This window comes from Delphinapterus leucas, chromosome 2, assembly GCF_059928025.1.
Source record: "Delphinapterus leucas isolate spDelLeu-1000000601 "Yukka" chromosome 2, BTC_Dleu_Yukka2, whole genome shotgun sequence".
Lineage (NCBI taxonomy): Eukaryota > Metazoa > Chordata > Mammalia > Artiodactyla > Monodontidae > Delphinapterus > Delphinapterus leucas.
In genome coordinates, this window is record NC_143130.1 from 150,500,429 (window position 1) to 150,517,519 (window position 17,091).

General features: G+C 34.5%; 1 protein-coding gene across 7 annotated transcripts in view; it reads left to right on the forward strand.

Moving 5' to 3' along the window:
- Positions 1-17,091, forward strand: part of PCNX1 (pecanex 1) — a 172,472-nt gene that overhangs the window by 55,189 nt on the left and 100,192 nt on the right. For 5 of the 7 annotated variants that reach the window (XM_089907905.1, XM_030763392.2, XM_030763391.2 and 2 more), the window contains 2 exons: positions 2,062-3,768; positions 13,331-13,463. In XM_089907905.1, coding sequence (XP_089764031.1) covers positions 2,062-3,768; positions 13,331-13,463 — 1,840 coding nt within the window. The remainder of the gene's footprint in view (positions 1-2,061; positions 3,769-13,330; positions 13,464-17,091) is intronic. The other 2 variants (XM_022570220.3, XM_022570219.3) reach the window with 1 other exon arrangement.

Below are 17,091 nucleotides of genomic sequence, written 5' to 3' on the forward strand. Positions count from 1 at the left end.
ACTACCTTTTTCTAAAACCTTATTCACATATATGATTTTTATCCTTTAGTAAAAATTTCTAGAAATAATTAGTGATCAAAGGGTGAGTATATTTTTGAAGGCTTTTGGCAACGTCGCTAAATTGCTTTGCAGAAGGTTGGTTGCGCTAGTTTGCACCACCATGAGCAGTATGTGAGATGCTTTTCTTATCCCGAACACTACTGGTAGCTGTCACTGGAAAAAAGTTTAATTAGATGAAAAATAGTATCTCTCTGGGTTGATTTGAGCCTGTCTTTGACGGTATTGCTACCAGTAAGAAAAATGTCTAAGAAGACATGTTTACTTGGAAGTTTCCTAAAACCACTTAAAGTTCTTCCTGACAAAGTCAAACTTATTATGGTATATTTATTTAGCAACACTGAAAAGAACACATGTATTAAAGCAAGTTTGGCTGCGTCTTTTAAAATGAAAAATTTAAATTTCTGCTTTATTAATGTCTTGGAAAGGAGTTGGTTTTGATCATTAGTATTTTTTAAAAAGTCTTTTGTTTTATTTTAGAATTAGTGATTTTCAATTACTTACTCAGTTAAGTTTTTGTTTTATGAAATTCATATCCTTGAAATGTGACTATTACACCATCCCATAATTGCTTATTAGGGATATAGAGAGTTTTTAGAAATAACATTATAAATTAATACTACAGAAAAGTAAATACAGTACTAATTTTTAAATTTGGGTTTTTAGAGAATATAAGAACCCAAGTACAGTGGCACAGTTTTGGACAAATGAAAAGAACATTGGTTTCACTTATCTTGAAGACTTTAAAACATAAGATAAAACCTAATATGTCATTTATAAATCACAATTTATATGGTACATTCTAGAGGGTACCTCTGAGTTTTTAATTACTTGGATCTAATCTACATTTAGATTTTTTAAAGTACATAAATATTTCTAGTAGTTCATTTTTATTTTATATTAATCTTAAGGGAAAATGTATGCTTTTATTATTTAAGGTAACTCTACTGGGAAGAGTCTAACTTATTATAGAATCTGTTATTGTATTATTCCTATCTAGTTATGATAAATAAGACAATAATATTTCATTTTATTGAGCTAACAGCAGATTCAACCATCCTTATCTGTCAAAAGGTATATAAAAAATCAGCTATTGTACAGTTCGGTTGTCAAGCTATATTTCAAGATAAATTACTATGTAGGTAGGTGGGTAGATGGGTTTATTTATATTTATATCTATATTTATATATATAGTATATATGATAACTCAAGTCACTAATCACTGCCCCAAATGGAGAACTGAAGGAATAGTCTTACAGATATAGGAGGGGATATGTATTTTTTTCATGAAGCATTTTGTAATTGTTGCATCCGTGGTGAAAGATAAAATGTAGTATTTTGCCCTGTAATTATTGTTTTAATTTTTTTCAACCCCTGTGAACAGTAACATATCTTATATCATTATATCATATCTTGTCTGTGCATTGGTCAGCCTCTTGATTTTTTTGTTTCTGATTACTCTAGGTTTTTGTGGATTTGTAAAGCAATTATATTAGTTTTTTTTAAAGATTTTTAATTTCGCAAGGCAAAATAATGATAGCTACCATACATTGTGCTAAGCAACGTTATGTTATTAACTCAATATTAAGTTATTCCATGGTACTGAGATTGATATCACATTTTACAGATGAGGAAACAGAGGCTTAGAAAGGTAACCCAAGGTTACCTAGTTAGTAAGTTAGGGACAGAACTCGCACAGAAATCCAGGTTCATTTTAAGTATAATCCTTCGTTGCTTCTTATTTTATTGTTAATAATCTATAGAACTTTTTCTGAAGCCAGTTGAAGATTTGGAAATTGAGTTCATTCCGTTAGTAGAATGCTTTCTTTGTACCGCAGTGAAATAAAACCAGCCCTTTGGAATAACTGGTCAACTGTTATTCAGTAAGCTACTTGAGAAATTGTTTATACTTTTATGGTACACTGTGAATTCTTTCCATTGTTAAACAGTAGAAAAACAGATCGTAGATTTGTGTTAACATTTCCAAATATATGTTTGAAACAGATTTGGCAACTGATCGGAAGCTCTTCCGTTTGGTCTCCAATGATTCCTTCATCTCCATTCAGCCGTCCCTATCCTCATGTGGGCAGGACTTACCAAGAGACTTCAGTGACAAAGTGAGCCTGCCAAGTCACAGCCACCACCACCACATCGAGCAGTCTCTGTCCAGTGCCTGTGACACAGAAGTAGCATCTCTTGTCCCTTTACATTCACACTCTTACAGGAAAGATCACCGGCCGCGAGGTGTACCACGGACTTCTAGCTCTGCTGTGGCTTTTCCAGACACTTCACTGAATGACTTCCCTCTGTATCAGCAAAGACGTGGGTTAGATCCTGTTAGTGAGTTAGAATCTTCCAAGCCTCATTCTGGATCCAAAGAATCCTTGGTGGAAAATTCTTGTTTATCTGGGGAATTTCAGCTTGTTGGTGAGCTGAAAAACAGTAATTCTCAGCCACCTACCAAAAGTGGGAAGAGCAAACCCTTGAAAGCAGACAAAAGCATGGACAGCTTGCGGAGTCTGAGCACACGCAGTAGTGGCTCAACAGAGAGCTATTGCAGTGGTACGGACCGGGACACTCACAGCACCGTCAGCAGCTACAAAAGCGAGCAGACCAGCTCCACTCACATAGAGAGCATCTTGTCAGAGCACGAGGAGTCTCCCCAAGTGGGAAAGAACACTGGTCAGAAGAAAGAGTGCTGCGCTGAGCCAGAGGACAAGAGTAGCTGTGCGAGTGACAAAAGGACTAGCAGTGAAAAAACTGCCTTGGAAGTGAGTACGAATAGTGGGGTTCAAGAAGCCAAGCATTCTAATAGCTCTGATGACATGCACAATCAGAAAGGTCTCAGCACCTCTGCATCTGAAGAAGCCAATAAAAACCCCCATGCAAATGAATTCACTTCACAGGGGGACACACCACTTGGGAAAACTGCTGAAAACAAAGAGGAGGAGAGTGATAAGCCAGCTGTTTCAGTGGATTCAAAAGTTGGTAAAGATGTTGGTGGAAAGCAAAAGGAAGGGGATGTACGACCTAAATCCTCTAGCTTAATCCACCGGACAGCCTCTGGCCATAAGTCAGGCAGGAGACGGACAGGAAAAAAACGGGCTAGCAGTTTTGATTCAAGTCGGCATAGGGACTATGTGTCCTTTCGAGGTATTTCTGCTACCAAGCCACATAGTGCTATATTCTGTCACGATGAGGACTCCAGTGACCAAAGTGACTTGAGCCGAGCGTCAAGCGTTCAGTCTGCTCACCAGTTCGGCAGTGACAGCTCTTCTAGCACCACTTCTCATTCATGTCAGTCTCCCGAGGGCAGATACAGCACCCTAAAGACCAAACACGCCCCTAAGGAGAGGGGCACCGACCCTGAGCACGCACACAAAGCCCATCTGGGCCCTGAAGGAACTGGCAAAAAGCGGACAGCGCGGCGGACTTCCAGCACAAATAGTGCCAAGACTCGGGCCCGAGTGTTGAGCCTGGACAGCGGCACAGTAGCGTGTTTGAATGACTCCACTAGGCTCATGGCACCCGAAAGCATAGAACCCTTAACCACTTCAAAATCAGACCTCGAGGCCAAAGAGGGAGAGGTGCTAGATGAGCTATCTTTATTGGGACGGGCTTCCCAGTTAGAGACAGTCACTCGATCTAGGAATAGCTTGCCAAGCCAGGTTGCGTTTCCTGAAGGCGAAGAGCAAGACGCAGTCAGTGGAGGTAAGTAAATTGCAGGAAGAGATTTACCCAGGAGTCACTGTAATTTTTGGTGCTATTGATTGGAGTGCCAATTTAGAGTGTATTTTGTGTTAGTAGCCCCTCTTGCACTGTGTTGTTAAAATAAACTTTCTTTCCATGAAGAGGGAGATGATTATCTTAGAAAAGATTTTGGTGTGAACACCAAGAAAATGCTTTTTCGTTGTATTATTTGAGTATGTCAGTTTGTTCTTGAGGGCGTTCACCTTTTCTAAGCCGTTTGCCACCTGTTAATGTTTTACCAGGAGTAACAAAAAATTGGTCCCCTTCCTCCTTTGTACAGCCATAGCAACAACAAAACGTAGAATTTTATTAGGGCGCCAAACCATTTTTAGTTCTCTCTTATACGATGTGTGCTACTAAACTTTCAGAATTAGGTCGCTCAACCTGTTATATAAGATTTGTCCAAATATTACTTTAGCTCTGACTGTGTACTTTGAAAACTTGTGGCTCTTTTTTTGTCTGTCTCTTTGGTTTTATTTCTTGCTTACTCAAGTTTTAGGCATTAAAAACATTTTATTTTTTTTCTGTAACTTCACATTAAATTTATTAATCAGCGTTTATAGTTTATATTGACATTTATTGTCCATTAGTGGATATATGGTGCTCCCTATGATAACAGTGATGCTGTTTTGATTAAAGTAATAGCTTATTTATTTCAGGTTTATGAGGAATTGTGCAAAATTTGATAGGTGATTTTATATTGTCAATGTGTATTGGCCATTTTGTTTATTTCAGAGTTGTTTCTTGGTATTTCCTTCTGCCCAGAATAGTTTGCTTACTCTGGTTATTATGGAGTCTCATTCTTGACTAGAATCAGAAGAATGAAGTCCTGTGTTGCTAGTTAGCACGTGGCTTTTTTATCCTCCACCTCATATCCTTTAATAAAGCTTATATCTTTAGTTTTAAAGTTTATAGTCTGTTGGTGTAGTAATGTTCAGTCTTTTATGAAAAGTTAAGCTGAGTTTTTTGTTTGCACAAACATTCTGAAACAAGGAACAAGCTTTTTCTCTCCAAGAGTTCTAATTTCACCCACAGTGTTTTAAAAGTCCATAATGTGGTAAACATTCTCTTCTTTTGGTGTAGTTTCTAACAAAGATTAATTTCTAATGGGAATGTAAAAAAAAGATCTTTAGTACCTAAGGAGGAAACTAGTCTGTCAGACCTAAATATTGAGAACTAATTATATCTGAAGTTATAATCATTTGGTGACAATATAGTAATTAAATTCCCTCAAGTCTTTGATGTGGGTATCATTCTGTTTTTTATAAAAGGTCTGAAATGCTTTTAGTGATTTCTCACACAAATCATATCAGATATGTTCACAATATGCAAGAAACCATTGGGTTTTAAATTATAGCTTAATTTTTATTAAAGTTGTCATTAAAATAAATTTTAAGAGTGAATATGCAACGATAGAAAAATATTGCTGTTCTAAATATTGTTGAAATGTAAATACTAAAATATGTGTAAGAGCTGTAGTAAATCTTATGTCTTTGTCTTTAAAATGCCATTTCCTTTTCATAGGGACGTGGGGCGTTCTGTTTTTTAGGAAAAGTTATATGAAGGTCTTATTTGCTTCTCAGTGCTGATCTTTGACTAAGATGAGCCCTCATTTTTCGAGATTCCAGCTTTTGTTTGTGTTCTTATTTTTTTTAAATAAAACAAATCATCGACTGTTAATAAGAAACAAATAATGAACTAAAAATTTCCACGCACTTTAGTGGAATAAATGTAATCATCTATGGGCTGTTAAAAAACATTTTTTGCCAAAGGAAGGCATTGTTGGGGCTATTTTTCTTTGAGCTTCAGTGTGTTTAGAATAAAAATAAGATCAAAACTAAACTGCTTAAACGTATTGGATTTATATTTAGTTGGTTTTCATGACATTTTATTAGGGTCTTGTTTGGGCTTTTTGGATGATTGGTGGTAGTGGGAGGGGATATATTTTGGTGTTCATTATTTAAAAATTATATAGACTCCCAAGTACTTTGTAAAATTTATTAGATTGTTACTTCTTTTTGATAATTAGGAGAAATTTTTCTTGGCTATCTATTCTGCTTTACATACGCTGCTCCTGAAATGTGTCAGCACAACAGAGGATACTGCTTGACCATTCACATGGCTATACATAAACCATAAGTAGATTTTATCCTAATGAATTTGGATGTGTTAATGAGCTCTCTGATGATTTCTTTTTGTCTTATCTTTAAGCTGAATGGGTGTTGGTCCTGTGGAAGGATGGAACTATGGAACTAAGGAAGGGTACTTTAAAGTAGTAAAATAAAATATTCTAAAGTAGCAGGTACCTAATACAGTGACATGGAGTCGTACATCCTTGTTAGTATATGGGCTCATTGTAGTCGTGACTCTGGGAAAGCTGCTTACCTTCTTAAGCCTTGGCTTCCTCATCTTAAAATGGAGATGATAGTAGTTTCTATCCCATAGGGGTTTATTTTTTGTTTTTAATAGATCTTTATTGGAGTATAATTGCTTCACGATACCGTGTTAGTTTCTGTTGCACAACAAAGCGAATCAGCCACATGCATACACATATCCCCATGTCCCCTCCCTCTTGAGCCTCCCTCCCACCCTCCCTATCCCACACATCTAGGTGGTCGCAAAGCACCGAGCCAATCTCCCTGTACTATGCGGCTGCTTCCCACTAGCTATCTGTCTTACATTAGGTAGTGTATGTATGTCGATGCTACTCTCACTTCGCCCCAGCTTCGCCCATCCTATAGGGTTTTTATGAGAACTAAAGGAGTTAATAGATGTAAAATGCTTACAGCAGTGCCTGGCACGTAGTAACAGCTTAATAGTGCTGATGTTTCTATTTCACAGGCCAGTCTGTTACGCTACTCATATGTATCCTGTCCTTAAAGTTCAAGAAAATGATTAGATGTAGAAATACATTAAAGATACTCTCATTGTGCCATTGTGAAACTCAATAATAGTAAAAATAAATAATCTGAATTCCTAATTTCTTACATAATACCAAAAAGAAAAATATTTTTATTAACATCTAATCTAGTAATATGGATTTTAATCTTACCTTGGCAGCAATATGTCATATAACTTTTCTTTTGATACTGAGTCACATAGCAAATGATTGTTTTCATAGGACGTCTCACCATTGATCTAGTACTTTGGTTAAAATTGGATTTCATCAATAATGTTCTGTGATTGCTTAGGCAGGAAAATTTTATATTCAGGCTAAGACATTTTCTATTGATGATCTCTTGCTTTTGCATTTAATTTTTCTTTTATAATTATAAAGCATATCTTTAATAACTTATGACTAGTATTTTAGGAATAAAAAGTACAGACAAGTTATATATGATAGAAAATTATCCTGTTTTCTTTTGGGTAACTTAAACTTATATATTGCCTGATTCAGCAGACTGTAAAGAGCAACCAGAATAGGAAGGTTTATATTCATTCTGTTATTCTTTGTATTTTTTTCTGAATTTCTGAACCTCTGTTTTTCTGTTTGAGAAAATTATTTTAAATGTAATACTTGGGTCACTATTTTATAAGCATGAAATAGGATCCTATTATAATATTTTTGTGTTGGGAACCAAAGATAGTCTTTTTTTAAGGGAATATCACTTTATTTAAAGAAAAGCCAAATCTTCTTGATAAATAGTTTATGAGGGTTTGTACCATACATGTAAATTTGATCCCAAATATCATTGAAAAAAAAAAGACAAAGACCACTGAACAGACAAGAATATGTGGATTAAAGCTGTTTTATTTTACTGAATAGAGGGACTCTAAATTCTAAGAAACTTAATTTTCTGATTTCCCAGTCAACATAGTAAGTGAGAAGAAGAAAATTAGTAGAAAGGGAGGGGTGCTTGTAGAGGCTAAAAATAATGACAGCAGAAGAAATGCACTGCTAATTCTACGGAAGCTGGAATAACCATACACACCAGTGCCAAAAACAGAATGGTAGGGAGTCATTAAATCCAGGGCAAACTATCTTAATTTGTTCAAGGACATCATAGTATCATAACTTAATGCTGTATTACAGTATAACGCACTAATAAATGTATGTGACTAAGGAAAGATTGTATTATACTTAGTCTATACTGAGAAGAAAGCTTAGACATATAAAACCACATAGAAGAATGCTCATTAGATGTAGTAAGCAGGTTTGTATGCTTCAGTTACTTGAAAAAATTATCTTCTCTTAAAGCAGTGTCAAGAAAAGAGGTATTTTATTGATGAGGCAAATAAGGGTTTGTATATCAAATTCCCAAAACCAGCCCATTCTTTCTAGCAGCAGTAAAGTTCTGTATAAGGATTCAAACAGTTACATTTTAATACCACCTCTAATTACTAACTGGATAGTCTGGCAAGCCATTAAGCCTGTGTCTCAATTTCCTCAGTTGTGAAACAGTAATAATAACTGTTTAAGCATGTCTCACAGTTAATGATCAGATTCTAACAAGCTTCCATGTGTCAAGTGCTTTTTAGATTTATTATGAAAACTAAGACACTGATGCCATTTGTAAGGAAGTTTTCCTTTTCAAATATGTCACTTCAAATATATATTCTTCACTAATGATCCCTTATTTTGTGAATCTCCTGAAAATATATTCAAAATTGTTTCTGAGTGCAGTTTTCCAGGAGAGAGGGTCTATCAGACCATTCACAAAGGATTCAAAAAGATTAGGAACCACCTATGAAAGTAAGTAATCCTTAAACTATATATCTTTTAGGAACTGTTCCTAAATGACTCCAGAGTATCATTTAACTTTGTCTACCCAACTGTATTTGTGTGACTGCCTGGGATTATGGAGAGTATCAATAAAGATATGCAAATTCTCTAACTCAAGATACAGCTAATAATTTTGTTGTTGTTTGCTACTGTTTGTTGGTTTATGTCTCAAAAAATAGAGTAGACCTTTAAAATGTTTTCATAGATGGAAATTATTTTAATTCAGAATGAATGCTTAGAAACTGTGCAGCAGATTCTTGTTCTTTGGCCTCCCAGAAAATGATGCTTGTAAGCATTTGTTTCTATATTAGAACAAAATCTTTGCATGCTGATGTTAGCATCATTCTTGACTGACATGGAAAGTAAGAAAGGGAAAAGATGTTTAGATAAAATGGATTTCATGCCTAGACTAAAATATTTCCTTTAAAATTTTTTTTGCAAAATCATTTGAATGTTCATTTCTTCATATAGTAACTTAATTCTTAAGTAAAATAATTTTTACCTTGAAGAATATTTCAGTGTATTTTGGAATGTTTATATTTTACTTTTCTGAAATGTGTATATATTTGTTTTATACTTTCACCTTTTTTCCTTAAAGTGTTGGCTTAAACAGCTTGCTTCTGTGGTACCAAAACACACATTTTTATTTTCGTGATCTTCCCAAATTTACTCCTTTTTTCCTACAATAGACACTGCCCTCTGAAAACAACACCTTTCTTGAGCAGTGTCTTCTGTCTAAATTTTTATCAATTCATTTACAAGCCATTGAGCTATCACAAGAGGCCAGCCATAGCAACATGTAACAACTAGAAAGCAGCTTATTACATATGAATCCTTTCACTAAGCAGTCAGCTGTATGATTCGCATCATTTTTAGGTGGCATCTTTTTCTATATGTATTTTTGCTCATAACTTTCCAATTTTTGAGATACAATGTGAACAATCCTCACCTCCTGCCTCACCACATTGTGTTCTTTTGTGCCATCCCAGTCATCCTGAAAGTATATTAGTGCCTTTAATGCTTTCCCTGTTTTTTAACAGACTAAAACAAACTGGAAGTCTATTGTTTTAATACCCCCATATTAAAAAAAAATAGTGCATTAAAATAATTCACTATAGAATGTGTAGAATTTTCCTTAACTCGTTGAGATACATGGGAAGTAACGCCTTAGGCGGGAGGTGTGTATTTTGTTTTCTCTGTGGTCTTTAGGAATAGATCAGACCACAGCTGTCTAAAATATCTTTGGATATCTATGCCTTGTGCATGAGAATGTTTAAACTTAATTGAATGATTGTATCACTACTCCAGAAATAGAGGTAAATTATCTGAAGTTATCTCTTAAACTTATGATCGTAATTCAGTCTCTTGAAGTCTTTTTAACACAAAGAAATAATTGGAAAGTCAAGACTCTTATAATTTTTTTAAAAATGTTAAAAAATTCACATTTGTCTAAATATATGTCCTTGAAAGTACTTTATATCTGTCTTGCCATTCATGGTTTTTGAATCACTTGAATGTTTGTGTTTTTTTTCTCCTTTACCTACACATGCATAAAATTTAGTTGTACCTAGAGTGCTCAATTTTTACTGTTTGCATTTTATACTCATTATTATACTAGTTAATTTTATTCTTTGCCAGGGGATACTGAGTTTTAAGCAATATCAACTTCAAAACCAGGTTTTAAAGTGTTTTCTCTCTCCTCTCTGGTTCCCTAGTTAAAAGATTTTGTTGTTGTTGTTTTCTTTCTCTTATAAAGTTAAAGGATTCAAAAAGAGTTTTTTGTAGTTGGATTGTGGAAGTGAATTTTCATCAAGTAAGGCTATAACTTATGTGACTGAGCATGCTTACAGCAAATTATTTTTAAGCTTTAGACACTTTTTCCCCCTCGGCTCTAATAGAACTGGACCCCCACTGGAACTTGTTCCAAATGGAAATGTTCTATATAAGTAGCACCTTCCCAGGGGGGGCATGGTTTAATCTTATTTGTGTGACCATAAACAATAGCACAGTGTTTTCAGCTGAATGTGTGATCCTAGCTACTGTTAAACGGGTGGCTCTAGTAAACATTGAATATTCTTTTATCATTGGTTATTTATACCCTGAATATTACAGAGGATAACATGGGCAGTAATCAGAACTCCATTTTAATACGTTGTTTTGTGGACGTCTAAACTTTTGATATGTTTCTAAAACTATTTTCTTAAGAAAATAATGTTAATAGTTATTTTGCAGATAACAAAATGTAAGTGGTATGTTACTAGCAAAAAAAAAAAAGTGCCTTCTGGAGAAGCCAAAGAACATTTTGACTACAAATGGACACTGTAGTTTTGTTTTTTTGTCCCAATACTATGGAATAACTAGCTTTTATTTTAAATTAACCCCATTAAGTCCTCAGTAGAAGGAAGATAGTAAAGAAAGCTGTTTCCTATGTCCCTTCTTCCTCTTCTCAGTATTCAGTGATCATCTATTCCTTCTGAATAATTTTAGTACATTTTATGGATTAAATTATCCTCTATAAATTCTATCTGGGTAAATTTACTCTGTTATTTTGGTTGAAACAACGTATCTAAAACTAGAAAGAATGTTTGAAAGTTTCTTAAGAGAAGTGAATTGACCTGTAAATTGAGCAATAGTTTATTACAACAAAAGAATAGAAATCTTCAATATAATTTCAAAAATAAGTCTTGAATTGAGGTTTAAAATAGTGACTTAAAATTTCATAACCCAAATTAACCTTACTGACGTCTGAGAACCATTAATAGGTATACGAGTCACTCATCTAACTTCTCATTTCTTCTTTCAAGTGGCTTGTTTGCTTTGTTTTATCCTTCATCCAATGACTGCCATGCCAATATTATGTTTTCTTCTTAGTGACAGTGCTGGTTACTGTTTCCTTTGTTGAGGTCTTGGTTGTCAGGAATAGGCAAAGCACACAATATGCTCTGTAGGTTACAGTGACAAACAGGCATCCTTGACTCTAAATCAGCACCATACGATACAGCTTTCTGTGGTGATGGAAGTGTCTGTATCTGGCCACATGCAGCTGTTGAGCGCTTGAAATATGGGTCATGAATCTGGTAAACTGAACTTTTAATTTTCATTAATTTAAGTTTAAATAGCCATATATGGCTAGTGGGTACCATGTTGGACAGCACAGTTCTAAATAATCATATTTAATCAGCATTATTTGTTCTCACAGGTCATATATAGTTTTTGTGTACATGAGCTTTTACATCACAAATAACAGCCTTTTCACATTAAAGCAATTTTCATTATATCACAGTAAAACTGGTGAAAGAAAAGAAAAGAAGTATTAGCTCCGGGAGTCAAGTTTGGTTTGGATTCAAAGCCCCAAAGCCTAATTCTGATTTAGTTGTCTAACTTTAGAATGTCACTGGAGTGCGTGAGCAGAAAAAGAAAGAAGGAATGTAAATTGTTGACCCGTTATTTGTGACTTACACTTCTTACCGGCAGAAGCTTGCCAAGTGGGTGAAATAATTCTGTGCTTGTCATCCCTTTAATAAAAGAAAACATTGCCTAAAGATAGAGAAGTCCATGTCTTCTGGAGGTAATCCATATATTCCTAATTATAATGGATTAATTACACAAAGAACGTTCACTGGGGCAGCCTGGGCAAGGGATAAAGGTGTAAACATTTGAAAGAATACTTTATTAAAATCAACATTTAAATTGATGGAAATGGCTGTTGCTAAGCAGAATAATGATGAGAATTAGTAACGCCTTCAAAATGTCAAGAACACTTGTCAGAGAACTGAAGTCAAAATACAACATTGTTGATTTTGGAAAGAAATTTTCATTTGTTGTTAAAAAAAATGTCATCTGGACTAAGTTGTTTTGTCTTTATTCATATTTAGTATCAAAATACCCTTTCGCAAAATCAAAATGATTCTTAAAATATTTAGATCACTATAGGAAACAATTGTTTTAGATTCAAATGGATAAACATCATTTTGCGTTCTGTTTTAGAAACCCAAATCAGTCATGGTTTTATAAAATTTTATGTAATTCTATTAAGCCATAGTTTCGATTTTCTCATTGTTATATATTTGGTTTTCGTTTGTACTTTATTGCTTTTGGATTAAGCTATGGGTTTCTAATTTTTTTGGTGATATTTTGCTGACATTTGCTTCCTAGTGTTGAGGGGACCAGTGTGAGGGCACGGAGTTGAATAAAGTTTGATGGTAGCCAACTACTCTACAGTTAACATATACACATGCTACCTTGAATCGAGCATTTAAACAGCTAGTTGTGCAGCATAGCAGGCAGCAGCTGCATTTAATGCTGCCAGAACTATGGCACAGGGTAGTGTGAGACAAACTTACTGCCTGACTCCTCGCCATCACAGGCACTATCGCTGTTGCTTTTACTGTCTTCATGAAAGGAAGAAATTAATGCCCCTTTACCATTGGTTGGAACTGACACATACAGTACTTTTAAGGCGGACTTAAAGGGCTAGTGGAGGAATATGGGACTAAATAAGACTTTTAGAAAAAGATTTAAAACAACAGAGATCTTAAAATAGAAAATTGAGGTTGAAGAGAAGCCGGTGAGGCCAGATAACATCAGAAACATTATTTTTAAAGAAACAGTTATCTTTAATCAAAAGGATTGTGTGTAGTCCCTGACTTCCCACCCTCAAAGTAGAGGGAACTTGACTAACTGAGCCAAAAGGTTTTCATAGGTTCACTGTTAATCTGTCGTATCTGGGGAGGACAGGCTCAGCTGCTGTTTACGCCTCTGACCTAGGCTCCTGTTTGACCTAAGTCTGTCTTAATGCAGCAGCACAGGCCAGCGAGGAGGCAGTGTCATTTCGCCGTGAACGCAGCACATTTAGGCGCCAGGCAGTACGGCGCCGGCACAATGCAGGGAGTAACCCTACCCCTCCTACATTGCTCATCGGATCACCCCTAAGGTATGGTATTTTAAAATTCCACCAAGCTTAGCATGCATGTAACAGACCTCTAACTTGTTCTGTCAGCCTCAAGAAAGCATTTATTAAATAGCTTTGTTTTTCTTTTTTCTTCCAGTTTCTCTCCTATACCGTACGCTTCTTTAGGCTTTCTCTGCATGTGACTGAGCTTATTGAATTATGCATGTCTTATATTGCATTATTTAAACAAAATGATCAGATTGGTTTAGCCAATTTTAAATCACAAAAATTATTTTAGGGCAGTTATAAAAATGTAAATAGAGGCCTTAAGTCAGCTTTTCATTTTTTTTCCTACACCAAATTAGTAATATTAATGCAGTATCTTTCCCGAACACCTTGAACAGTGTTCAGTATGAACAAATATGGACTGAGTGGTGAGCTTGTTGACATCAGCCTGATAAACCAGTTTGATTATTTTATTTCACTAAAATATAATATATTTTATTTTGCATTGCTTGAAAATTAAACACCAGGACCTAGTAAATGACACGGAACTGGAATATTTAATTTTTGGTAACTTATGGTCAATTGGAGAGAGAGATATATATATATATATATATATATATACAGATGTATATATTTGTATGTACATTTATGGTGAATTTCTCAACCTCTATAGTATGCTGAACAAAAAAAAATTATTTTTCCAATATTCCTAATTAGGAAAGCATCTATTTATAATCTTGGGAGTAATTTTTAATTGAAATTCTTAAGCTTTTTTATTCTCAATTATGTCAAATCTAATGAGCCTATGGCTTGAATTAGAAATATAAAAAACCTATTCAAAAGACTTATGCTTTATTTAAAGAATACAAATATGGACGAAAATATATGTGCTTGCTTAAGCAGTGCGTGTGTTATTATACCGTATGCTTTTATTAATCTCTTGTGTCCAAAAGCATCATTGCCCAAATTATTTTACTACATTTTGAAATTCAAAAGGAAGAAAATTTGGTGAAATAACTGCTGTTGAATGCATGGTAGGTTTGAAGAGATAAATCCCTTCCCTTGTTAAAATCTTGTTCATGAAAGTAGCAAAATCCTTATATCTTTAAATCACTGCTTTATTTTATATTCCCCTTGGGATTTAAGACTTGATTGTTTTTCTGAGTTTTACATTACAATCAGGAACTTCATCTTTCATAGATCATGTTCCTAATTAATCCTGCAGTAATACATAATTTATAATGCAGTGTGGATTAGTTAAGCCAATATTTAAAATATAAAAATGGGAAAGCAACCATTGAAAAGAAACATTTGGTCTAGAAATCTTTTTCTGAGTGCCTTTACTTTTTGTGAGCCCTCCTCTTCTATTTCCTTTGCTCCCTGAGGTAACTTTTTTTTGCTGATGGATTTGGGGTGTAGTCCCAACCTGCAGAAAGTGTTCACCATTTCATTTTACTTTTCCTATTTTGTGTTTTCTAACCTCTTCTTTTTTTCCCCTTGAATTATACTTGCCATAGACATATTCTTTGCTTACCTTCTCACTCCATGTTGATATTTCTTAATCTTTTTTAACCTTTTTAGTCTTTAAAAATCCTTTCATTCTTTGGATCTCACTCACTAAACAAATGTAGACAAATTTGGTTTTTTTCTCTGCCTGGTGGAATATTAAAGAACTGTTCTAACTCCAGCCAACCACATAGGATTTCTCCATGTTTTTCTGAGGTTTTAAATACATCACCATTCAAATGAGGATATGCTGTGAGCCCTTTATTTGTAAAGGGCTGACATTAGGATTTTTGGAAAGTAGTCTTCCAATAATCAGTCAGCATGTAGATTTTGTTAAGGTTCCATGATATTTCCAGTACAAAGATTGCATGTATCTTAAAGAGGCTGACTTCATTATGAATGAAATAAGATAAAATTTAGCTGTGAGGAATTAGGAGAAACACCAATTGAATAAAACCATCTTTTTAAATTGCAGAAATATTCAGGTAAAGTAATAGTGGTATTCTCAATGCGAGTTACATAATAATCTCATATTTAAATAAATATGGGATAGCATGGTTATGCAAAACTTGAAAAACTTGTCAAAAAGAAATGGAATAGGTATGATAACACTTTAATTATAATTACTCTATAAATATCAGTAAAATCTACTAACTTATTTTAAAGTTTAATGAATAGTGTAAGTAATCGACAGTCTAAAAAGCAACTTGGTAAAGTATATGTCTCCAAAGATTGGGGGTGAATCATCAATTTCCTCACAAAGAGAATTTGCATGTATTTTTTATGCTTGTTAGAATATCCTATTTCAGAATGACTTTTTAAAGTTTTTTTGTTCATTAACTTAACCTTGTAGGCCCTTATTAATTCTTCCCAGTTACTAGAGATAAAAACAAAAATGAATGTTTAAAAATTCTATAATAATATTAAGAGTTAGTTCTATATTTATCAGCCTAAATGTGGTATCTTTTAGAACTCTAGTTAATGGACTGGAATGAAAATAAATCATCAGTGCATTTGGGGAAGGGAAAGAAGCTTTACTGTATTCTTAAATTTATTTATTTTTATTTTTTATTTTTTGCGGTACGCGGGCCTCTCACTGTTGTGGCCTCTCTCGTTGCGGAGCACAGGCTCCGGACACGCAGGCCCAGTGGCCATGGCTCACGGGCCCAGCTGCTCCGCGGCATGTGGGATCTTGCCGGACCGGGGCACAAACCCATGTCCCCTGCATTGGCAGGAGGACTCTCAACCACTGCGCCACCAGGGAAGCCCTGAAATTTATTTTTTTAAATATAAGATTGAAAGACTTGTAATCAAATAAGGTCATAGTAATAACTGAGTCCATAATTGGAAATTCATATCATTTTGTGGTACACAGGAAGGAATCCGCCAGATATTTGTTGCTTGTGTACTGTGTTCAAGATACTCTTCTGAGTGTTCTCTGGAATCTGGAGATTCATAGCAATAATGTGATCATACTCTTAGAGCTTATTGTAGTTGGGGAGATACATACAAAGATAACAGTGTAAGGCAGAATGTGTCAAATATTAAGTAAGTGGTACAGAGGAAGGAAAGACCAAGACCAACTATATTTTTTTACCATTTAAATTAGAAGAGTTAATTAATTAGTAAGACTGCGTGTCAGTGATGCTACTGATAATTAATGGTTTAGAAACCTAAATTTCTACCTTTTGCTGTGTTGTGAAATAGTTGCTACCTTTTCTGAAACTGATAGTTTTGATATATAATTGGTATTGTAAAAAAGATTAATTTTTGTCAATTATTAGTTAGCTTAAGGTGAAGTACCACCTCCAGGAATAGTTTTCCTAGCAATTTGCGCAAAAATAATACGCTATTTTCTTGTTGAACGATTCTTGAAAACAGGAATTCAAGGGACATAAATACTTTTTGTCTAGCTTTTGATGTTCAGAAACTGGACATTTACAACTGCATAGATTTTGGCTAATTTTCTTTGTTTCTTTATTCTGGAGTTGATTTTCATGCATTGCCTAATATTTTGAAAACCTTTTATATATTGATATGTTGAAGATTAGCGTATTCTCAATACGTTCACATTAGAATACATCTAACTGCCGTATAGCACCTTTGTTTATGACTTTTAAGTGAAGAAATTGATGGAAAAATTTGTTGAGTATATATA